This window comes from Dermacentor silvarum, chromosome 3 (assembly GCF_013339745.2).
Source record: "Dermacentor silvarum isolate Dsil-2018 chromosome 3, BIME_Dsil_1.4, whole genome shotgun sequence".
In the NCBI taxonomy this organism is placed as follows: Eukaryota; Metazoa; Arthropoda; class Arachnida; order Ixodida; family Ixodidae; genus Dermacentor; species Dermacentor silvarum.
In genome coordinates this window covers 41,669,522-41,695,759 of record NC_051156.1, presented here as the reverse complement: position 1 = coordinate 41,695,759, position 26,238 = coordinate 41,669,522, and the positions used below count along the sequence as shown (strand labels likewise).

Sequence of the window (26,238 nt, the reverse complement as noted above, 5' to 3'; positions counted from 1 at the left end):
TAGTGCACTCAAATGTAAGTTGAATGAATTAACAAAGGCTGCACCGCGCACAGAGGTCGATTGAACAAATTGTTGGTGACTGCGATCATGGTTTTTATCTCCGTCCTTCATCACATTGTAGCCCTCGCCCTGTCCATCGCGTTTCTTCATTGGTCCGAAAAGAAAAAAATATTGTCAGCACTTCCACTTCGTGAAGATGGTTAACCAGCGAAGCTGAAACATGCGGCCCCGGTGTTTATCACTGGGCCAATCCCGAGGGTTCATTAAAGTATTTCTCAATTATGAGGGTACACACACGTTCGGCTGCCACGGAGAGAACAACGTCACTGACGTATGCCCACAGTCCGCCATTGTCGCTTGCGTTCGATGTATCGAGTTTTCTCAGCGGCATGGTTAGAAACATTCGCCCGCCATTGCCGCTTGCGATTCTTCAAAATTAATTGCTTCAAAATTAAATGTGTTCTTTACGTAAGACAATTAATGGATCATACTCCCTTAAGCAATGGCCCATACCACCGTAAACGCGGCCTCCCCATTACGGCCACAGAAGAGAAGTGAAATTCTACGCTGGAATGGTGAGCGGCAACGCAGCCAGCTGTGGTAGAAGACGACGCCTACGAACGCGGCAGCAGTGGCACGAGCGCGTTCCAAGCACGAGCACGAGCACAATCCGAGGGGCCCCAACGAGCCAGCTGCGGAAGAAGACGACGATGCTCGAGCTAATGCTGATGATGATAGTATTCTACACACAGGCAATTTCACCTAGCGATATATGATCTCACCTAGAGATATAAACCTTCGCTTTAAAAATGCCTGCGCAGTGTCAAATGCTGCCTCCGGTCCCGTATCGCATTCGCACGTGGCAGCTGCTTTTTCATTGAATAGTAGAGAGGTTTAGCTGGTCCGGTAATCGGGTAAACGCGGGCGGACCGGGCGTTGTGGTGAAACCGTAAACGTGAGATGATGATGATGATTTATTGGCATCCTCTTTGAAACGGGGAGGCGACAAATAGTCACCTAGCCTGCTTGATTTAATCAGGTATACTATACATGTGCTTTATCTAGCAATTTTGTATACCTCTCATTATTCTTTTTCTTTTTAAAAAATTTCCCGTGTACCGCTACTTATGATTTTAAGAGATCAGGTCGTATCCATCTTTTCCCTGCTCTTTTTCCACCAGTACTCTAATCAACTCTTGCTTATCTCTACGGCTGATCTGATGATGTTGCCTTTCACTTTAAACCCAAGAGCTTCTGGGAGTTGCACGTTACCTACGGTTCTCGTTGGGTGGCTCTCGTCGCATTCCATTAGGTTGTGCTGAGTGGTCTCTGGATCTTTTCTACAGCATACACATGCCTCATCTAGTTCCGAATGTTTGTTCCCGTATGTTTTGGTCCTTAGGCAACCGGCTGGAGCTTGAAATAGGAAGGCACCGCCCTTTGTGTTATCGTACAGATTTTCCCTTCTAATTTCTTTCCTCTCATTCTTGTAAATCTCCATTGTCCTTTTTGTTTCCATTCTTTGCATGCAATTCACGATCTCTATTTCTCTCACTTTCTTTCTGATGACTCCTGGTTGTCTATTTACAGTTTCGATTATCCTGCACTTGGTTGTCAACTCCCTTGACCTCTTCCTCCATTCTGTGTCCACGCTTTTCATGTAGAGATATTGTGCACTTTAGCCGCCCATTTATTTTCATCCATGTTCCTGAGCCTTTCTTCAAAACTAATTTTGCTCTGTGCTTCTCTGACTTCAAAAGAGGCCCAACCCATGTCACTCTGCACTGCCTCATTTGTGGTATTACCTTGGGCTCCCAAAGCCAACCGGCCTACTGTTCTTTGGTTAACTTCCAAACCCGACAAGATATCCGCTTTTTAACATATAATGGCATTTGCGAATGTTAGCGCTGGCACCATTACTCCTTTCCAGATTCCACGCACCACCTCATACTTATTGCGGCCCCACAGTGCTCTGTGTTTCATTATTGCTGCATTTCGCTTCCCCTTTATTTTCAGATTATATTGGTGGTTGCTTGAGTAATTCTTTCCTTCGTTTATGTGTACGCCGAGGTACTTATATTGCTTCACTATGGGTATTAATTGCTATTGAACTGACACCACGAAGTTACTAGCCTCTTCATTAAAGATCATAATTCCTGAATTCTCTGTGCTAAACTTAAGGCCTAGATTTCCCACTGCATTCCCACAGATATTCGCAAGTATCTGTAAATATTTTTTATTGTCCGCTAGTAGCACAATGTCGTCTGCGTACATCAGTCCAGGGACCTTCTGTTGCACTATTTGTCCATTACGCATGTAGGATAAATCGAACCTAATTCACTGTTTTCCAGTTGTCTTTCTATACCCTTGACGTAAAGCGTGAACAACAATGGTGACAGAGGGAATCCTTGCTTCAATCCTTGGTGAATTCCCACCATTTCATTTCCTTTTCGACCTTCCCACACAACTTGTTCTTGGTTGTCGCTATATATCTTCCTCAGCAGCTCCGCAGAATCGTCATCAATGCCTTCATGTTGAAGAATATCCCACCACAATTCCCTGTCTACGTTGTCATAAGCTCCTTTAATATCTAGAAATGCTATCCATAAAGGTCTCCTCTGAGCTACTGAAATCTCTATGCACTGAGTTAGTACAAACATAGTATCCTCTAAGCGTCTGCCTGGCCTGAACCCATTCTGTAGTTCCCCGATACATCGTTTTTCTCCACCCACTTCGACAGTCCTAATTTTATGGCTTGCATTGCCATTCTATATATCACCGATGTTACTGTAACTGGCCTATATGAGCTCGTCTTATCCTTATCTCATTTGCCTTTCTAGATGAGATTAATTTTGCTTTCACGCCATCCAACGGGAATTTTCTTTGTTCTAATCACTTGCTCTATGGCATTAGTCAGCACTGCCTTGCTTTTTGGACCGAGGTTTTTATTAGCTGTATTTGGATTTCACCGGGTCCTGCTGCCGTGTTGTTATAGGGACATTTTATGCTGCCTTTTTCCAATAAAAGCTTTCTATGATAAATTTTGATCTCTCTGGCCTCTCTGCTGTTGCTGGATCTGTTGTCTGAACTACGCTTTTTCTCGTGCCGAAGTTATCGCTAATAACGTCTGTGATGTACCGCAGCGCCTCGTCTCCTTCGTAGATGTTACCGTAGATGTTGCCGTGAGCGGCCTGTATGGGGCTGCCACCTCGTGGCGCAGAGCTCGAACAGACAAAAACAGCTAATGTTACAGTAATCAAGTGTCTTCTACTTCGCTTTTGGTGTAAATTTTCGGCAGTGGCGTAATCGTGTTGCTGCCGAAAATTTACACCAGCAGAGAAGTATAGTGGAAAGGGGGTACGCCTTTTTTGCCATTATCGTCCATAGAAGTCACCGACAGCCTGTTCAATCAACCTCTGTGCGCGGAGCAGCCTTTGCTAAGTCGTTGAACTTATATTTGAGGGCACTAAAAGCACGGCGCGTTAGCCGTCAATCACATGGTATTTTTTAAAGTTTCGCGCACTTTAAAATAGAGCAGAAAAAAACTAAACAGGGCAGACATCTCAGCATACATGAAATATTACGATGTTTCTGAACAAGCGCTGCAACAATATTTTCGCTAGTGTTCCTATTTAAAAAGTCAATTAAGCAATCTTTGTTAAATACCCAGCTTGGCGGATTGGAAAACATATGACGTGCTCTACACGGCCCTGAACACTAATGTGCCAATTCGACATGGGTAGCGTCTATGTTTTTTTAATACATGGGACAAGTTAGCTGAAACACCCTGTATATATTGTTACGGTGAAGAGTACAATGTCGACGACGGAGATGACAAAGAAGTGGCAACCACCTCTCTGGTTCCTCGAGTGGAACCTCTATCCTCTCGCCCTCTCCAATGTGTTAAGTGTTGGCGCTACGGACACACTATGAGAGGATGTAGGTCTGCTCCTAGGTGCCGAGTTTGTGGCTAGGAACCCAATTTCAGCGAGTGCACCAGCAAGGAAGAAAAGTGCTGCCTCTGCAATGAAGGCCATTCTACTGATTATTTGAATTGCCCGGCAAGGGCACAAGAAATACAAATTATAGAAATCGTTGAACGAAGACGTTGTTCTCGTCAAGAAGCCATATCTGAAATGCAGGTAGAACATAGGGATACGAAGCTGTCACCGCCCGGCATACAATGGCCACGGAAGCGTCTCTTTCAATTTCTATTGCTGATGCTGTCGAAAGGGCAACGGAGAAGGCCATGGAGCGCCTAGGTGGAATGTTTTGCGAGTCCTTGTCACAAATCCTAACTAATCAGATGGCACAGATATTCGGCACAACAGCAGCTATTAGCACAACTTCGCAAACTACTGAGTGTCCACGACCATCAAATGAAGAGGTAGCTCCTAAACTCACGTCCCAAGATGATCAAATTGCTGGTCCACTTGCTGATGTAAACAAGAATCACAGTGAAGGCATCAATGAGGATGCACAAAGCTCAGATGAAATGGACATGGACCCCGATTGCTAAAACTATCTAAGTCCCCTTTGTCGAAAACAGCCACTACACTTATTTACTCAAAGACCAAAAAATACCTGAAAGACAACCTTCCAAAGAATGTTTTTTTAAAACAGCATTTTAAGCAAGGCACTTACTGAGTCAATGCTTTCGCAACCATAGGATTCCTCAAAATTCTTCATTGGAATTGCCGAACCATTCACTCTGCCGTGACAGATTTATTGTATTTGGCATCGAAATTCTCCCTGGATATTATTGCACTACAAGAAGCATGGCTTTCAACACATCAATCTTTTCAAATAAATAACTTCCGATCTTTCCGATTGGACCGATTCCTCAAAATTCTTCATTGGAATTGCCGAACCATTCACTCTGCCGTGACAGATTTATTGTATTTGGCATCGAAATTCTCCCTGGATATTATTGCACTGCAAGAAGCATGGCTTTCAACACATCAATCTTTTCATATAAATAACTTCCGATCTTTCCGATTGGACCGTCCATCGAAAGGCGGAGGCTAGCATTCGTTATTATTAATAGAGGTAGTAGTCTCAAGGTGAAGATGTAATATAAACATGTCTCCTGAAAGTGAAATTTTTGCCTTACATGTAACCTTATCGAGCTGCCTACCATTCTCATTAGCAAATGTATACTTTCCTGCAGGTGTGCAGGACACTCGATGTTTGGATTCCGCGGTGACGTCATTGTGCAAGGATAAAATCCTTGTTGAAGATTTCAGCTCCCATCACACGTGTTGGGGTTCTCGAACAGATCAATGTGGCAAACGCTTGTGGGATTGGTCAATAGATAACCATATGACTTGTCTCAACACTAGAATTCCTACATTTACTTGCAATCGGTCGCGCTCAGCCTTAGATTTAAGTTTCATAAGTTCGTCTCTCACTAGTTCATCTTGGGCAGCCTTCGACTGTGCCACAAACAGTGATCACTGTCCAATAATATTTGCAATTGCTTGCCCGTTAATACCATCGTGCTCTCGGATCCGAGTATTCGCAAACTACAATAAATTTAAAAATTATTTAAAAGCACAATTGGCTCACCATTCTGAAGAGCGCGAAGAAACAAAAACTATGAAAATTTGTGCTGTAATCAAACGATCATACACAGAAGCTGAATTTATTGTTGAATCTGCCCTGAGAGCCTCTCATAGTCCTTGGTGGGATCCAGACTGTACATGAGACTACAGACGAAGAAAAGCAGCTTGGAAGCAACTGATTCATAACCAGTCCCCCCAAAATTGGGCTGATTACAACTTTTACGCCGCTGTATTTAAACGCACGGTCGCTCAATCTAAAGAAGATTATGATAGCAAACACTATGATTCCCTTCCAAATAAAAAAAAACAAAAAAGCGCTGTTTAGATATATGCGAAATTGCAAAATTCTGCCATCACCAATTAATATTGATTATGTAACTCTATCATCTGATGAAATGACAAAATGACTAGAACAGATTGCAAAAGGCCTTGAGTGTAGATTCATGTCGTCTATGTCACTTAACATGTAAAAACCAGCCCTAACGTCAGACTTTAATGAAGTTACTGTGCCTGAATTAGCTCAAGTAAATCGAAACTTACCCAGCTCCTGGTGCTGACGGAATTACAGTGCATATGATGACAAATTTATTCGAACTATCTCCTTGTGACCTCCTAAGCATTATAAACTATTCTCTAAACAACGCCTGCATACCATGCGATTGGAAACTAGCTAAAGTAATCCCGATACTTACAAAAACAAGGATTAGGTTACACCATAGAAAATATCAGACCTATCATTCTTACTTCTAATATGGTCAAACTCATAGAGAAGGTTGTACATTATAGAATTACTGTCTGGATGTCGGATAATTTAATAATTAATTCAAATCAAATAGGTTTCAGAGCTGACTGCTCGGTATGGTGTGCCCATGCTGATTTAGAGAGTCGCATGCAACTCGCTAGAAAAAGAAGACAATATGCCGCTTTAGTGATATTAGACATAGCTAAAGCATATGACTCCGTGGAACATACAGTTTTACTGAATATCTTGCGCAATCATATTGTCCCAAAATATATTATTGCGTGGCTGGCAAAATGTTCGAGATCAACAGAATTTTATTGCTTTAAGGATGGCTGCTCTTAGTCTAAATTCAAACAGACTCGCGGTGTCCCCCAGGGAGCAGCCCTATCTCCAATATTATTGATCATAATAATGAGCTCGATTGCAGCCAGTCAGGACGTGCAAGTTTACGTTTATGCAAATGATATTGGATGATTCGCGGCCGACAACGACATATCTTCGTTCTACCAAAAATTGCAGAGATACATGAGTATGCTTCAATCAATTTGCATGTCATTAAATTTAAGTAAAAGCGCAATATTGGTGTTCCCACTAACAGATTCGGTTTCAATCTCTATATTTTACAATAAAGAACCCATTCCCCAGGTTGAGTCTCTTAAATATTTAGGTATCCTTTATGACAGAAAACTCCACTGGAGTCCACATATAGAAAATGTAGCATCTAAGGCACAGCGTGCTTTAGGTTTGCTACGCAGACTGAGCAACCGAAAATATGGGCGACGCAGGGACGCTATCATAATGATATACAAAATTTACATGCGTCCAATATTGGAATTCGGCTGTATATTGTTCTTGGGAAGCCCTGCTTATAAAACTAAGCCTCTGGTTCTTTTGGAACGTGAAGCCCCGCGCCTGTGCCTTGGACTCCCTAGGTTTGTAGCAAACAATGTTCTTTATCAGGAAGCACGCCTATTACCAACATTGCCCTGCAGATTTCGCATCTTAACGATACAAACATTTCTAAAATTTTCCAGTTTTCCAGTTAGACGATCTGAATATGTATTTATGAATGATCCAAACTCCTTCTTTCTTGCTCATTGGCCTAGTTTTCACACCCCAAAGATTATTTTTGTAAAAAACAATTAGATAATTTAAGTGCAAAAATTCGAGACATTATTCCATCATATGACTTAAATCAGAATTGAAAGATTGAATCCAATGAAATTTTCCCACAGAACCCTAAGTTTCATTCAGTCAGATTATTAAATTATATGTTGAAAGATTACCTTGCACACGTACACATAATTAACATAATAGCCACTGACGCTTCCGTGAATGACGGAAGTAGAGAGCTATTGTGTTGGCGATTAACTTAGAAACAACCGAACAAATGTAATCATGTCAAGACGATGTCGATAAAGGCATTGATGGCTTTAATATTTAGCAGGTGCTTGTGGATGTCTATGTTAGCTGTCAGTAGGCATTTGACCTCTAGAAGTTAACATCGCAGTGACTCGAAGTAAACAGCACTTCTACTGTAGGAGAGCTTTTGTCTCTTCCTCGCATATCTAACAAACTTAAGGCAATCGAAACAAGCTGGAACATTACCTGGAACCACCCGCACCGTTCTAGTGTGTTTACCGCTGAAATTCTTTTTCTCGAACTCGCCCGTAGGCTTCCTTTCCACGGAAACAATGACATCGCACGACATGACTCAATACAGGGCAGCACACATATACAGAGTCGGCGTATACAAGCATCCATGTGTACTTCCCCTGCAGATGTGCCGATTGCAGGCTCTGGTCTCTACGGAATTACGAAAAGAAAAAAAAACCCTATCTAACCGTCAAGTTCAAGAAATATAGGCCTTAAGTAAGTAGAGCACAATCGCATTTTAAAGCGAAGCTCTACATGGCTAGTTTCCAGCGGATCGATGGCCGTAGATCAAAAACGTGGACCGATCCCGAAGATTGTGGGAATCTTCAAGCACTCCGCCAACTTGCACAATTAAGTTTGATATCTCGGTGCAAATACAACCCGTATTAGACATTGTCACGAGCCAACGGGAACAAGAGGCAACATGTTGAACAAGACGGCGGAACAGCTTAGGAATCACCAGCACAAAGACATCTTCTTCGTCTTCGAATTAGCCTGTCCTACTACTCGAAGTCAGTTAAAGCACATACTGTCATCGTCGTTTAAACGTCTAGATAGAGTACCCGTCATTTGCTCTCTCTCTCAAAGAGCATCGCCCCGATGCTAGACAATGAAGTTCGCTTGGTGAAAATGAAAGTCGCTCGTAGAGTCACTCGATGACGTAGGGCTTCATCCGCACTACGTGCACAAGTTCAGAACGGTGTTGGCGGCGCCTTGTGCAGTAAGGGCTATCTAGAACGACCTCCTATGTGACGTCACTTAGCCGACGCAGCACTTAATAGGGTCCGAAATATCGCCTCAGCAGCTTCTCGGATAGTCCCCGTTTTCGTATAGGTGTCCAGACCCGTTTTCGTATAGGCGTCCGTACTCTGTCACCGGTTTCGTAAGTTACAGGCCTATGATGGGCATTATAGCGACCTGCATCGTATGCTTGCTGCTGGTGTATTCGCACGTGTGCGAGCTGCCTGGCTTCTTCTGCACGTTGCGTAAACGCATCGGCATCCGTCTCAATCCCATCAGGTGCCTGTGGTAGTAAGGCATCGAGCATCGTCCTTACTTCACGTCCGTGGACAAGACTGAATGGAGTCATCCGTGTAGTTTCTTGTTTAGCCGTGTTATAAGCAAACGTGATATAAGGCAGAATCTCGTCCCAATCGTTGTGCTCTATATTCACGTACATGGAAAGCATGTCTTCAAGTGTTTTGTTCAGGCACTCTGTTTGTTTGTTTGTGGATGGAAGGCTGTTGTCTTTCAGTGACTTGTGCCACTGAGCATCAAGACGTTATCTAAAAGCGCGGCTGTGAATGCGGTGCCTCGGTCTGTTATGACGATGGTTGGTGCGCCAAGTCTCAGCACAACATTCTCTATGATAAATCGGGCCACCTCTGCTGCTGTGCCTCTCTGGATAGCTTTTGTTTCGGCGTAGCGAGTAAGATAGTCAGTTGCTACACTAACCCAGCGGTTACCACTAGTAGAGGTAGGAAGCGGACCCAAGAGGTCCATACCGATCTGGTCAAATGGCGTCTGCGGTACTTGAACGGGTTGTAGCAAACCGGCTGGTTTCGTTGGAGGTGACTTGCGCCGCTGACAATCTAGGCAGGTCCGAACGTGATGTTTCACCGCAACGGGCAGTCCTGGCCAATAATATCTTTGTCACACTCTCTTCAGTTCCGCGTATATCCTAGATGCCCAGAAGTGACCTCGTGGCATGCTTCCAGTACTTCACTACGAAGAGCAGTAGGAACGACGAGCAAATAGCTTGATCCGCTCGATGAGAAGTTCATTTTGTATAGGGCTTTGTTCCTTAAGCAAAACAATGATAACCCTCTTGCGAAAGCTTTAGGTGGTGTCTTGGTTCCTCCGTCCAAGAAATTAATCAGGTCAAGCAACTCAGGGTCGTCACGTTGTTGTTGTGCAATGGTAGACGTGTCGAGAAGACCAACGAATGCTGTTTCCTCTTCGTCGGTCAAAGGAGCTGACTCATTGGGTGACCGAGACAGGCAGTCAGCGTCGGTATGCCGTTTCCCCGACTTGTGCAGGACCGTCATATCAAACTCTTGCAGTCTCAGGCTCCAACGTGCTAATCGCCCAGGAGGATCTTTCAGATTGGTGAGCCAGCAAAGCGAATGATGGTCGCTGATAACCTTGAAGTGGAAACCGTACAAATAAAGGCGAAATTTTGTAACCGCCCATAGCACGGCGAGACACACTCAGTTGCAGAGTAATTTGCTTCTGCGCGTGAGAGCGTTCTGCTTGCATAAGCGATCACTCTTTCCGTGTCCTCCTGGCACTGCACAAGCACAGCTCCGAGACCAACATTGCTGGCATCTGTGTGAATCATTGTCGGAGCTGTCTCGTCAAAGTGGGCAAGCACAGGGGGCGTTTGTAACCGGTTCCGCAAATCATGAAATGCAGCTTGCTGTTCGTCGCCTCATATAAAGGCAACGTCATCTGTCGTGAGGCTTGTTAACGGCGACGCAATGCGAGCAAAGTCTGCAATAAACCGCCGATAATATGCACAAAGGTCGAGAAGGCGCCTCACAGCCTTTTTATCTGAAGGAACAGGGAACTGTGCGACAGCGGCAATTTTTTTAGGATCCAGGTGGACTCCCGCGTGGCTGACGACATGACCAAGGAACTCTAGCTCCTCAGAGCAAAAGTGGCATTTCTCAGGCTTTAGGGTGAGGCCGGCGGACCGTATAGACTGTAGAACTGCTTCAAGCCGTTCGAGGTGCTCCTTAAACGTTGCGGCAAAACACTATGCCTGTCGTCGAGATAGACTAAGTAGGTTTTCCACTTCATCCCCGAAAGCACGGTATCCATAAGCCGTTGAAGAGTAGCAGGTGCAGAGCACAAGCCGAAAGGTAAGACCTTAAATTCGTACAGTCCATCTGGCGTGACAAAAGCGGTTTTCTCAGGGTCTCTCGGGTCTACTTCAATTTGCCAATACCTGCTTTTTAAGTCCATTGAAGAGAAATAAGGAGCGTTTCGAAGCCTATCAAGTGAATCGTCTATGCGGGGAAGCGGATACACGTCTTTTTTTGTCACCTGATTTAGCTTTCGATAATCCACACAAAAACGCAGGCTGCCGTCCTTCTTCTTTACCAAAACTACAGGTGATGCCCAGGGGCTCTTGGAAGGCTGAATCACATCGTCTTTAAGCATTTGGTTTATCTGCTGCTGTATCGCTTCACGTTCTTTTGGGGCCACACGATAAGGGTTTTGGTGAATGGGTCTCGCTTCGCCCTCTGTGATTATGTGGTGCTTGGTTAGGGGCGTTCGACCAACTCTCGACGTCGTCGCAAGGCAGTCGTGGAACTCAGCCAGTAGCGCAAGAAGTCGTTCTCGCTCGCGTTGCGGTAATGTAGTGTTTACGTCAAGCACAGGTGCTGGGTCATGCGCATGCGCTTATTCTAGTACTGAAAAGCACCCACGAACATCAGCGACATCGTCAAAATAGGCGACAGCCGTGTCCTTTGGTAGGTGCCGTCGCTCTGTGCTAAAATTGGTCAACAACAGATTCGTGCGCCCATCGGTGACATTTACGATGCCTCGTGCAACGGTGATACCGTGAGTAAATAACAAGGAGGTTACTTGGTCTGCAACTCCTTCACAATCAAACGGTACGTCACATGCGACCGAAACAAGGATACAAGAGCGAGGTGGGACGACCACGTCGTTTTCGATTAGACGACAGGCGACGTGTTTAAATCCAGGGAATTAAATCCGGAGTCCTGTGAAACGTAACCAAGCGGTCCGGGATGTTGATTATGGCGTCCTATTCCCGTAGAAAATCCATGCCTATGATTAAATCTTTACAGCATGTTGCAAGAACGACAAAAGTTGCCACGAAGGACGAACCTCCTATGGTGACTCTCGCCGTACAGCTTCCAGCAGGCGTGAGCAGTTGACCGCCCGCAGTCCTTATATGAGGTCCGGTCTAGGGCGTTTTTACTTTCTTAAGGCGAACGGCTAGAGCTTGACTCATTATCGAATAATCGGCACCAGTGTCGACTAGCGCTGTCGCTTACAGTCCGTCAAATGAAACAATAATATCGGCGCTCACAATTTCGTCGGTGTTAGAGCTTGTCGGCTTCGCGGCGTCCTGTGGCGGGATCATTGGGGGTTTTTCATCGTCTTGTCGGCCCGCAATCATAGCCCCAGAGGTCGCCGCCGTTACTTTCCCCGGCGTGGACTGGGCGACCTTCTTCCCCGGAGGTCAGCAAAACTACGTCCACTCGGTGCAGATGAATGAGCAGGGGACGGAGAGCGTGACCGCCGGCCAAAATCGGTCTGGTGGTTGGGCTGAGAGTCGTCGTTCAGAGTGCGCGTTGCGGGAGCACCTTGAAAAGTAGCGTCGTCGCGGCGTAGCATGTAGTCGTCACTGGTGCGTCGAGCGTCAGACCAAGATTGATAAGGTCGAAATGAGGCATCGCGGTACCAGCAATGGCGGGAGACTTGGCCGATGCCTCCGCAGTGATAGCAGAGGGGGTGCCTAGTGACAGTGCGCCATACGTCCGTTCTTCGAATTTGCGGCCGCCTCGAAGGCTCGTCTTGTGGCGGTGACCAAAATGCAGCTGACGGCGGCTAGTGGTAGGACGGGATCGGCACAACGGGCGAATGTCTCAAAGGTTCCTCTGTTTGTGATGACCATGGTGTAGCCCTCGGTGGCTGATGGTGCGACCGCATGGGCGTCATAGCTGGTTGACGTCGGACAACGTCGGCGTAACTGAGGGGGTGCTGCTCGTGAACAGGATCGCCTGTCGAGAATGTGGAACTTAGGGGGCGCTGCTCGTGAGCAGGATCGCCTGCTGAAAACGCTTGCCTAACTTCATCACGGACGATTTCAGCGACTGATGCCATGGGTGGGCCCACTGCCGGTGTCCAGAGCTTCTGAAGTTCTTCACGAAGAATCTCCCGAATTAGATCACGGAGGGAGTTCTGACTGGTAATGGTCACTGCGGCGGAGTTGATAGGAGTGCTGGTGGGCAAGCGATCATACTGCCTGCCTCTTAGATGGAGTGCGCGTTCAATACCAGTGGCTTCCTTTATAAAATCAGCCACGGTATTCGGTGGATTGCACACAAGCCCTGCGAAGAGTTCTTTTACGGCGAAGAGTTGCTGGGCACGGTCCCGTCGATCAACACTCGCAAATGTTTCAGTGAGCTGATGTTGGAAAGTGACGATGTTGGCTTCACGGTTCTCAAACCACGTGCGAGCACTACCGTCACGGGAGAAATAGACATGGGAGAGCTTTTGTTGAACAGTCCACCCATGGACCTTGGCAACACGTTCGTAGTGGTCAAGCCAGTCTTCAACGTCTTCATGTGCGCCACCATGAAAGCGATCGGGAACCAGTGGTTGCAGAAGGGTTACCTGGGACGGACTGCGAGTAGAGCTGTCTTTCGGAACTCGTGGAACCTGTGGCGGGCTGGTGGTCGCCATTGACAGAGGTAGACAGGGCTCGGACGAGCGTTCTTGCAAGGGGTTGAGCTCGGGAGCAAGGCCTAGCAACCGCCGACTGAAGCGATGCACAGGAGTTATTGGAGATGGGCTGGATGAACGGCTTCCGGGAGGAGTGCGGATCATCAAGCGGGGTTATGTACCCGGCACTTCCACCAGTGTCACGAGTCAACGCGAACAAGAGGCAACACGTTGAACAAGACGGTGGAACAGCTTAAGAATCACCAGCACAAAGACATCTTCGTCTTCGAATTAGCCTGTCCTACTACTCGGAGTCAGTTAAAGCACATACTGTCATCGTCGTTTAAACGTCTAGATAGTGTACACGTCAATATTAAGCTGATAAGAACAGATACAGAATGGGTTGCAGGCGGGACGAAGTAGGCCGAGGCCTACTTCCACCCGCCTCGGCCATGTCCACATTCCCACCAAACACGTGTACGACATCCTGCACATTCAAACTAGTGCCTACCACCTGAGTGGCTTTTGTCCCCTGACATCATGGGCTACGTAGGCTCCTTTCCTCAGTTCGGCTCTGACTGTGAAATGGATAAGCCGCGTGTTGTACCGTCTGAAGAACAACAATGTGCCTACCAAGAACGACGGCGTGAACAGAAAAATTGGAGGACGATTAAGCTTCACCTTTAAGAGCGGAACGCGATAGCGTTATCGGGCTCCGTTCGCATCACATTTTCCTTATGAGTAGGCTTCACGGCAACAGACAAGGTGGGAAAGCCAGCTTAAAAGACCAAGCTTACACTGATCCCCTAAAAGTCGGCTTCACTTTTAAACACAATTGCACTGCTGGGAAGACACTTCTACAGGAGCAATTTCACCCGTCTTATATGAAACTGTGAAGGCCCTAGGACCTTTTTTATTTTTTTCATTAATTGTGTGCTGTTGCCCCGAGGCGCGCACGTCCAAAATTTAGAAATGCTCAGTCTTCAACATTCCCCTCAATGTTGCCCAGAACCAAAGTACAGCCAAACGCCGTCAGAATTGGAGGACGGTTAAGCTTCACCGTTAAGAGTGGAACGCGATAGCATTCAATGGTCCTTGGCTGCTTATCAGGCTTTTTCTCGTATATTCAAATTACAGTCCGACGCTATCCCGCCTGTAGGTTGTGGTTAAATTGTACATGACTATTTTTATGACGGATTTTACTTTGAGAATTTCAATTATTTTTCACTAACGCCTTGCGCCATGCGTGGGGTCCTGTAAGGCCGGGGTGGTTCGGGATGATGGGGATCGGCATGATTATTTCCGCCAGGCGCCGATGCTAAACACATTTTCGGATGTTCTGCGACACGGGGCGCTTGAACCTGTCGCGATAAATGCGAATTGGCGCGGCGGCGGCGGCGGAAGGATACCACCGACGATGAGCGGGCGGCGGACGTCAAGCGTAAGTTCGCCGTCCGCCAGGACAGCGAGGCGAAAGGAAATGCGAACCGTCCACGTGGCCTCGACATCGCAAACTTGGAACGTTTTACTGCAGCAACGGTTAATCAGCACATCCACAGCTCGGCTGGTCATCCACCCTCGGTAGTGCAGTGAATTTTTTACGGCAAGTTTTATGGCACATATATCTAGAAAATAGCGCCTTCGACAGAATGTTTTTTAAAGTACATGAGCCTTGCAGTCTCGCCTGCTACAATTTGTAAATTACACTATGTGCCTCAAATTAATTAGTTAAAACCAAATTTTGTTATTCTTTTCATTTGTCGATTATAAATTTGCATTTTCGTACAAGTAATGGCCACCTCTTCGAATAGACCAGCTGAAGGACTGAAACTGTGCCATCGACGATTGGTGACTTTAATATTGCCTAATGTCTTCGCAGAAAGATTTGGGATATTGAATCCGTCTTCTACACATCCTAGTGGCGTTATTTACCAGCTGAGTTGACACCAGGTGCCGATTTCCCGATAAAATGACGTTCTCAGAAAGATATTAACTGATACGCTTTGAAGTGATATTCCGCCTATGTGAAAATTAGTCGACTTTTTTTCCAGAACTACAAAGAAGCTGACGCGGAAGCTGTCAAGGGCACCACCGAGGCCTAAAAGTCCAAATGGGCTAAATGCGAAGTCTGAATGCTCATCACGATAAGTCTCCGTATTTGTAGCGCTTTTTCCACGAAGAATGCTCATCGACCAGCAAGCCATAATGACGGGCACCCCGCACAAACATAATAGTGGGCAGAACAAATGCCCCTTCTGGTGGACCGTTTTTGGCTTCTCGGCGTTACTTCGTTATTTCCTGCGCAGTGAGCCACCTAGTCAAAGAAGGCATTATGGCTGCAAAAATCGACAACTGCCTTCTCCGCAGGGTTGCAAATTCAAAGATGCAGCCCAACAACGCCAAGCATGGTCGGTCAAATGCCTAGCAAGCACCCCGCACTCCCCTCATTGCATCGATGGCGAGGAGAGTACCAAGCAGATGCTGAAAAGGATGCGAAGAGTATAGGTTATTAGATTGCCCATAAACATCTTACCGCTTACGGATTACCGAGTGAGGGGAGCCGTGGATGGCACTAGCAAAGTTAGTAGCAGCGTGTCGGGACGTTTGGTGCAACTTTTCAAACAATTTTAGGGGCGAAGCTCCTTAGGGTGTGGGTCATTCCCTCCTCTGTAGTAGTAGTAGTAGTAGTAGTAGTAGTAGTAGTAGTAGTAGTAGTAGTAGTAGTAGTATGTAGCCACCGCTAGTTTATGAATTGCTCAATAGATGGCGTTGTGTGTTCCTATATGTATGTATACGCATATATACATATATATCTATATTATAGTATAACCGGAAGCCGACTTCCGCTTCCGGTTCCACTTCCGGTTCCGCTTCCGGCTTCCGGAGAACGCTTCCGGCGTTTTTCTCGTCCGTAGCTAGGTGCGCTGCGTTGCACAAAGGCGTTCGTTCCCGACGCGCGTTCTCTTTCTCTCGTTCCCGACACGCGCTCTCTTTCTTGTCCGTAGCTAGGGGCGCTGCGGTGCACAAGGGCGTTCGTTCCCGACGCGCGCTCTCCTTCTCGTCCGTAGTTAGGGGCGCTGCATTGCACAAGGGCGTTCGTTCCCGACGCGCGCTCTTTTTTCTCTCTCGTTCCCGACGCGCGCTCTCTTTATCTCTCGTCCGTAGCTGTGGTTTACCCGAATGATCCCCCGGAGCTTCGCCCCACTCATCATCATTCACTCCGTGGATATGCTGTGATTTTTTGTGTTGCGTGAGCCTTTTACATGAAGGGAAGTTGTAAAAGGACAGTGTCGCTAAATATTCGTATGTGAACGATTATGGCGGTGTCAGCACATTACACCAGCACTAACCTAGAATATAATAGGTTGCTGTTGATCTTTCTGCGCCTTCAGGTTAAAGTTGGTGTCACTACATGTTGCTAACAGCGTTGTTGCTCGCGCACACATTTCTGGTAACCCGGTATTCTGCAAACCGTAACATGTTTACGGACAATCTGAAACTCGCTAAGAAGTTCTGTGGCACTCTTAGGAATGTGTCATCTTTGCATTCCAGGTAGACTACACGCACCATTAACCCTCACAGTATAAGTGAATGCGCGATTTTTTTTACACAAAAGTTTTTTAAGCCGGGTTTCACGAATGATTTCCGGCAACGGATGTAGCGGATGTGAACGTGATGGTGGCTCCGGCACCGCCATCTAGGAGCGGTGAGGCGAAGTACTGCATCGTGACACTAAGGAGCACCGACAGGGAGCGCTTCGGTAGTCACAGCGCAGCGGAGACTCCAACGTGGTGTAGCCATAGAATAAAGAACGAAGTGTAAACGTTTGGCTTCCTGACTTCGTAAACTCGTCATGTTCAATGAAGTGCTGTGTAACAAATAGTAAAATAAACATTATTAAAAGTGCCCTACGGCAGGATTCGGGCCCAGCACCTTTAGTACACATGCCCTACATTCAAACCATTACGCCACGGACGGTTCTTTTTTCTTCTTTATTACGCCACGTACGCATACACAGACGCGCGCTTCAGAACGCCCTCATCAATTTCTCGTGGGCAAGTCAGCGCGTTGAGACGCCTGGCACATTTCAAAGCCACTCGCCAACGCCAACAGGACGCGGTGCGAGAAGCAAACATGGAACACGGTCGCCGTCCCGCAAATCCTGCGCCCTTAGCTGCAGCGGACCGTGAGTTCATGAAGCTAACATGCAACAGCTTCTGTGAAGACACGTTTCACTTTCGTGTTCTACCAATTCATATGAAAGAGATGTGAACCATAATTTCTTTCTTTTTCGAATGCCACTGCCTGTGAATGAGGAATAGGGAACGTTGTAGAACTAGGTAAAATATGAGCATAGTGCGACAGCACAAGTGATAGCAGTTCCCTTAAAGACGACATCATAAAATCGAACATATAGTGTGCATACACATTAACGCAGCTTCAAAATCACATACTTCACCCGCCAAGGTGGATGAGTGGTTATGGCGTCCTCTTGCCGAGCACGTGATCGCAGGTTTGATTCCGGGATGCAGCGGCCGCATTTCAATGGGAATGAAATGCAAAAACGCTCATGCGATTTGATTAAGCTGCACGTCAGAGAACCCGACGTGATGTAAATTTATTGCGAGTCCTCCACTATGGCATCTCTTATAGTTACATAATTGCTTGGATGAATCAATCAATGAACATCATTTAGTTTTTCCTGCTTGGCTATGTCATGCAATTTGAGGGGGCGGAGCTGACACTTACGTATGAGCAGAATACGGAAGCATACCTTCATTAATATAGCTGTGTCGGATCACTTTGCATGAGTGGCAGTCTTGATAGGATATTGTCAGATTTACGCTGGATCCAGGCTCTGAAACGGAATGAAATATCAGTGTAGTCAGACTAAGCTTGGTGTCTGTTGCTAAATGAGAACTGCGGAAACAAGTTCCTGCAAAATCACCGTGATATTCGAGGCCTACTCACGAAGCAAGTGTGCACGGTAATTATATATTGTTACGTAGACGAATGAGAAATGGTCCGCCGGGAGCTTTTACTGATTGCTCAGGTCATGCGATCCCTATTGCAAAAACCAGCGTCTTCCAGTGCCTTCCAGTGTGAAACCAGCGCGTTTTTTGACACTGGGTGGCACTGGGGACGCTGGCGCACGCTGGGAGTCACTGGGAGTCACTGCGACGCTGGTGAGATCGCTGGAGAAGTGCTGGGTCACACTGGACGAGACACTGGTTTTACTGCTATGACGCTGGGACGCACTGGTGTGCGCTGTACACGCGCTGGAGTTCGCTGGCTCGTAATGGAGACTGCACTGGTTTCGTTTGTGCCGCACTGCCGGAGTATAGGCGCTGTTGAATATTAAATGCTTGATACAATTTTATGGGCATCTCCTGTCCTAAATGTAGCGCAATAAGTTGGAATCATAAATGTCTATTTCGTGTCGGTGGTGTTGCAGCTTGGAATAAAGGTGCGTGATGCTAGCCCATGCATATGCGACACTTCAGATCACTTTCTCTTTGTACATTTCCCTTTTGACTGTGCGGATAGCTGTATTCGTGAACGAATTCACGCAAACGCAGATAACGCCTCGTTTTCTAGTAGTTTGTACGCAATCGATGACTGCGAGTTGTCGCAGTGTTGCACAGTCGACACGAAGCCGAGCAGCCGTTCAGACGCGTTCGAAGGGACCTCAGAAAGAATGCCGCTGATTGATATTATCGCACCGACAACAAAGCTGTGACCCGGTGATTCGTGCGCTTCCACTTTCCCTGCTGTACTAAAAATAATAGTTAAAAGGTTCTGAAACTCAAGTACAAATATTTTCGCATCCGCCCGGTACCCACACCGAGATCGTTCGTTTCAACCGAAGCTTAAGCCTACCGTACGTACCCGCCGAGTTCGTCTACACTCTATCGGCCCGTCTGGACTGAGGAATCAACAAGTCTAACGAGGATAAATCACTCTGTAGTTCACCTTTCTCATCGGTGTTTTTAAACAGACCATTCTTTCGTGTGTACAGTGTCAGCATAACAAGCGATGAGCGCCGATATGACGTTATAAACATACCTATATGTGCTGTCGCCGAAGGCTGTCAGCAGCATTAACCGACCGCTTCTCTTACGGAGATATGTGCCTAAACATATGTGTCGATTGAAAAGCATTGTCGAGCTATGGAAATGTTGCATTACCTTTGCGCGAAGAATAAGAAACGGCTGTCAAAATCGGCAGTAACGGCCCGTACAACATTGCGGGTCGGCGGTTGATTTAAGGATTTTTTCGTTGTTAATATACCCATCGCAAAAGCAAATCAGTGGTGCAGCACTTCCAGGCATACTATGCAATACGGACAACAACTTTTTCGTTCTGATAGAGGCGTAAGTTTTAGTTGAAGGCGATATCGCATCTACCATGTCTGTGCGAGGCGTCTGTGCAAAGCTACAACTGTGTCTTGTCTGCAAAATATGAACCGGAAATCATAGATCGGCGTGGCGTAGTGGTAAGATACTGGGATTGGGATCTGTAGGGCGGAGGTTCGAATCCTCGCGGGTTTTTTTTTACTTTTTTTTTTTTTACTGCATTACTACGTTCTCTGTTTCTTTCTGTATTCGAAAAAATATATACGGTAGCCAGGCACCACGTATTTCTCGCTCTAGAGCTGCATTTCGCACTAATACCCCGCGCCCAGCGCCTCCCAGTATGCCGCGCCTTGCCAGCGTCCCAGTATCCAGCTGCGCGACACTGGGCCCATAATCAGGCATGGCTCTGGGCACTGGATACTGGGTTTTGCTATAGGGATGGCGCGCGAACCAGTTCCTCTACTGTATCGTCTTCTGTACGCCGCTTTAAGACCAACACCAAGTATTTTTTTAGAAGCATCGACAATATTTTTGCCATGGTCCGGTACGAGGAATGATGGGTGTCCCCAGGAAAGAAAGAGAGAGAGAAAAGAGCAAATACCGAATAGTAGAGGAACATGCGCGCTCACATATCCAGGTATGCAAAACTGTAGGAGGAGTTAAAGAGAGCTCAACTACCCCACCGTCACACACATGAAGTAGCGCGAACGCGTGCACGCTACTGCGTGAACTATCACTGCAGGTGTACGGCAGTTTCGGTTCGAGGCTGTCGACGCGGAGGCAACACATCGACCGGAAAGACCTCGTATGTGACGTCCGTGAGGCGTCTCAAAAGCTTAAATGATCAAAAGTAGCGGCCTAGAAGTTTCACGCGCAAGCCTGGGCGTCGGATAGGTGTCCAAACCTAGACTCAGTCTCGCGGTTGACAAACGACATCTACCGGATGAGGCTGTAACGTTGCGTATCTGCATCTTGCTGCCAGCATATGTGAATGCGGGCCAGCCGATGGGCTTATTCTGCGCGCTGAACCTATTTTGTGACACCTGGACCAAGGTAACCATCGTGTCGTGCGGCATCATAGCTTCGAGCATGGTTTGCACGTTGTGCCTGTAGACCAGGTAGAATGGCGTCCGTTGTTTTCGGCATTGCAGGGTCGTATGCAAACGTGATGTGGAGAAAAATCTTGTAGCAGGTACTGTGCTGGACATATTGTATATAGATAGCATGTTTTGAATAATGTCATTTGTTCTTTCTGTCAGCCCATTTCTTTGGGGATGGTAGGTGGTTGTTTCGCTGCGGCTGGTACAACTCAGCTTGAAAACGTCTTCCATCATGGGCGCTGTAAATGCCATTCCTCTATCTGTGATTACGTGTGACGGGGTGCCGTGTCGTAGAACTGTGTGTCGTATGAAGAACTGGGCTACTTCAATAGTCGTTGCACGAAGTGAGCCCTCGGTGTCTGCCTAACGAGTCAAGCACTTCGTTGCCACTGCAATACATTTGTTTCCCGTGGACGACCAAGGGAAGGCTCTGAGAAGGTACGTGCCCAAGAGGTCAAGCAGTCTCTTGAGTGGCTCAATCGCTTGAAGGAACTCTGCGGGCTTCATAGAAAGTAACTTGCGATGCCGACACGAACGACAGCATTTCACTAGCGGTGCACATTCATCCATAATCCAGTAGTGCTCCTGGAGCACTCGTGTGAGAGTCTTCGACAAGCCCAAGCGCCCCGACGTAAGCTCGCCGTGGCACGCAAAAAGGATGCCATCGTGGAGATCAGTAGATATGACGAGAAGATAGGCTTTGCCAATGCCACAGGCGTTTTTCTTATAAACGACACTTCTCCTCAGACAAAAGCAGGACAGTTCACGAGCAATCTGCTGAGGAAGCTTATATTTTCGGCCCTCTAGTTGACCAATAAGTGGCCCCAGCTCTTCGTCCGATCGCTGCCATCACATCAAGTCAGGATCAGTAACGACTACGAGAAAACCAATGTCCTCCTCAAAGTCCGGAGTGGAAGGTTCTACGGGTGCGCACGAAAGCACGTCGGCGTCTTTATGCTTGCTCCCAGACTGTAAACAGTCATGATGCTAAATTCTTGCAATCGCAGGCTCCAATGAGATAGACGGCTAGATAGATATCTCAGATTGGTCAGCCAGCACATTGAGTGGTGTTCTGTCGCTGCCTTTTTGGGGTGTTCTTATAGGTGAGGCCAGAAATTTGTCGTTCTCCACATGACAGTGAGTCACGCGTTTCTGAAGCAGAATTGTTGGAGTCAGCTCGTGAGAGAGTGTCACTGGTGTAGTGTATGATACGTTCAACCCCACCATGTCATTGTACAAAAACAGCACCATGTCGGACGCTGCTAGCGTCTGTGTAGACCCCTGTACCCGCCTCCTTTTCGGTTTGGGCAAGGACAGGTGCTCTATGCTAGCGTTGTCGCACCTATATGCAAGCAGTCCCTTGCTTTGTGGTTCAGACGAAGGGCACATCTCTCTGGTGAGCCGAGTCAGGAGTTCGGCGATCATGGAACTTTGCCAATGAATCGACGACGATAGCTTCCTGTAATCCACATAGATGAGCAGTGTTACATCATTGTTTTTAACTGGAATGACTGGCGAGAACAATCAAGTGTTATATGGTTGAATGACACCATCTTTCAGCATATCCTTTACATGTGTCGGGGTAGCCTCGCGTTATTTACTGAAACGCGGTGAGGCTGTTGTCAAATAGGGCGGGCTTCATCGTCGTTAATCGATGTTTGGTGAGAAGCGTTTGGCAGATATTGGAGGAAGAGGTGAGTCAGGACTGGCATTCCATTTAATGGTCGTGTAGTGCAGCCTTCCGTTCATCCCAAAACTTCAAGTTCACGTCGATGTGGCCAGAAGTCTGAGCAGTCAGCACTACCTCAGATACGAAGCATTTGGTGATGTCGGCTACGGTATCTCAGTAAGCCACGGTAGTGCGTATAAAAGCTGCCGGTGTTCATAGTTGAAATTCGCAACGAGTATCCGCGAACACCCCTCACGAACCGGTACTATACTTCGAGCTGCGCATTCCCCTTGTAGCCTTAAAAGCGAGACACTGCTTTCAGCAACCGCGTCGCCGTCTTGAGGTCCTTCGTAAGTGCCCTCAACCAGGATATTCGCTCTGGGAGGTAGCGTCAAGATATCATTCGAAATACGCAACGCAGCCTTACGCTTGCTGTCAACTTCTCGCTCTGTGGTACGTTCTGTTGACAAGGCCACCATGCGCGCACGACGATTAATAATCACGCCGTACTCCGCGCGACAGTCCATACCGAGAATGAGTTGATGAGAACAATCGCAGAACATGACGCAGGTGATTACGAATGTCGGCGCACGAATTATGATTCTGGCGGTGCAGCAACCCAGAGGGTTAACGATGTAATCACCAGCTGTAGGAGTGCGCGTTCCAATGACGGCGTAATGACTTTTAAATACCACGGCCAGTTTCCAGCTTATATTAGAATAATCCGCACCCGTATAAGCAAAAGCACTCACATCAGCAAAGTCTATCACCAAAGGTATATTATACGAGAACCGGTCACCAACTTCATATGTGGAAGCCTGTGATTCTTTGTCAATGCACTGAAGCGGGGATGTGTTGTCTTCATAACGTTTATATCCTGCTGTCTTTATTAATCTTCGTCACTTCGTGCACACTGAAATGCCACGTCTCTTATACTTCAAGTTTAGGTTACCTCGCCTCATGATACCGCTAGCTTCAGTTTTCCCGACGAGTGCTTCGCCATCGCCCCTTTTCCATCACCTCGAAACGTGGGCGAATAGTTTAGGATCGTCTGGCAGAAGGTTATCGCGACTGATGTCGTCAAACTGGTATACGTTGCTGCGCGAGACAATCTTCGCATTCCCTTGGCCTCTGGTAAACTTTAGGACTAGGCAACTTAATGGAAAACGCGAGTTCCGATTCTGGCAAAGGAGATAAAGGCAAAAGAGATAAGGATAATACGATCTCGTACAGGCCAGTTACAGTAACGTCGGTGATATCTAGAGTGGCAATGCAAGCCATAAAATTAGAACTGTCGAAGTGGGTGGAGAAAAACGATGTTTTGGGGGAACTACAGAATGGGTTCAGGCCAGGCAGACGTTTAGAAGATATTTGTACTAACTCAGTGCATAGAGATTTCAGTAGCTCAGAAAAGACCTTTATGAATAGCATTTTTAGATATTAAAGGAGCTTATGACAACGTAGACAGGGAATCGTTGTGGGATATTCTTCAATACGAAGGCATAGATGACGATTTCGTGGAGCTGCTGAGGGAGATATATAGAGACAACCAAGTACAAGTGGTATGGGAAGGTCGAAAAGGAAATGAAATGGTGGGAACTCACCAAGGATTGAAGAAAGTATGCCCTCTGTCACCATTGTTGTTCACGCTTTACGTCAAGGGTATAGAAAGACAACTGGAAAACAGTGAATTAGGTTTGATTTATCCTACATGCGTAATTGACAAATAGTGCAACAGAAGGTCCCTGGACTGATGTACACAGACGACATTGTGCTTCTAGCGGACACTAAAAAAGATTTACAGATACTTGCGAATATCTGTGGGAATGCAGCGACAAATCTAAGTTTAGCACAGAGAAATCAGGAATTATTATCTTTAATGAAGAGACGAGTGACTTCGTGGTATCAATTCAACAGCAATACCCATAGTAAAGCAATATAAGTACCTCGGCGTACACATAAACGAAGGAAAGAATTACTCAAGCAACCACCAAGATAATCTGAAAATAAAGGGGAAGCGGAATGCAGCAATAATGAAACACAGAGCACTGTGGGGCCACAATAAGTTGAGGTGCTGCGTGGAATCTGGAAAGGAGTAATGGTGCCAGCGCTAACATTGGTGAATGCCATTATATGCTTAAAATCGGATATCTTGTCGGGTTTGGAAGTTAACCAAAGAACAGTAGGCCGGTTGGCTTTGGGAGCCCACGGTAATACCACAAATGAGGCAGTGCAGGGCGACATGGGTTGGACTTCTTTTGAAGTCAGGGAAGTACCGAGCAAAATTAGGTTTAAAGAAAGGCTCAGGAACATCGATGAAAATAAATGGGTGAAGTGCACAAGTATCTCTACATGAAAAGCGTGGACGCAGAATGGAGGAAGAGGTCAAGGAAGTTGGCAACCAAGTACAGGATAATCGAAACTGTAAATAGACAACCAGGAGTCATTAGAAAGAAAGTGAGAGAAATAGAGACCGTGAATTGGATGCAAAGGATCGAAAGAAAAAGGACAATGGAGATTTACAAGAACAAGTTCAGCAATCTGGGACATCGACTAATGCGGCGAAGCCGACCCTGGGGCGATGCGGTTGGCGTAACTCTAGGGGAAGCATTTTTTAAAAATCGATTACTGAGCAATGACTCATTTTTCGCGATTTGCACTTTAGGCACTAAATCCCGACAACGTTCTCACGCTATATGTAGAGTGTAGTCGAATTCCACTGGCTGGATTTTTTTCCTGGGGCACTTTTGTAGACCCATTGAAAATGCATGGGGTGATTTTTAAGATGTAGTTTGCAGCACAGTAAAAACTCATCCGCTAATTGCACTCTAGTGGCACATACGTTAGGTCTCTCTATATATGTAGGTCCAGTTTGGTTTTAATCCGCTGGCTGAATTTTTTTCCTGGGGCGCTTTTGTTTGGCTACTATGCGGCAAAGCATCTCTACAGGGGCAAAATATTCGTTTGCCGTGGAATTGATGGGAAAGAGCTTGCGGACCATGTCAAAAATGGACACGAATGTGCAGCTGTGATGCATATTTGCGCCATGACGTATAAAGAAAGATGATGGTATTAGATTCTGCAAGAAGGAGCGGGCCAAATGGCTTTATGGAGTGCCATCGAAGCGCGAAGCCTGGTTGCGCGCCCCCCTTTTTCTCAAGTTTCGGTGCATGGTAAAGTGTTTCATTTGGTATTTAGAAAGATAAGGTGCTTAGACAGATTTAGTATTAGGCAAATTTTTGACACAAAAGGACATCGCCAAATAGAGCACTTGTTACGTGTGTTTACGTGTTACTTGTTAGGTGTTTACTTAATTTGTTACGTGTGTTACGTGTGTTTAGTGCAATGTGCCGACAATGCGAAGGTTTGAATATTATCAGTGTAAAAACAAATTGAAAGGAAAAACTCATGATCTATAGTGCGCGTGACGGAACGAAATAAAGAGGAAAAGATAGTCCCCGTGTTACAGCGAAAATCAGCAGCTTCGTCTCGTTTAATAAACCATCCCGTTTTAGTTTTAAATGCATAAGCATTTCTATGCCTACCAAATGAGAAATTTCTCCGTCCGTCATAACTCGTAACTCTGCCTTACGTGGCTCATAACCACGTAAGGCAGAGGCTACAAGCGCTCAGCGAAGTGAAGCGAACAGCGCATACATTCATTCAGATCACCCATACAATACACAGAACAGCACACGTTTCAACAAAGAACAAGTGCAAAACAAGC

At 46.5% G+C, this 26,238-nt stretch overlaps 1 protein-coding gene across 1 annotated transcript in view; it reads right to left on the bottom strand.

Annotated features, from left to right (window-relative positions):
- The window catches only part of LOC125944217 (uncharacterized), an 87,482-nt gene that overhangs the window by 5,279 nt on the left and 55,965 nt on the right, over nt 1–26,238 (bottom strand). Inside the window, exon 4 of the mRNA XM_049664539.1 lies at nt 18,161–18,244. Coding sequence (XP_049520496.1) covers nt 18,161–18,244 — 84 coding nt within the window. The remainder of the gene's footprint in view (nt 1–18,160; nt 18,245–26,238) is intronic.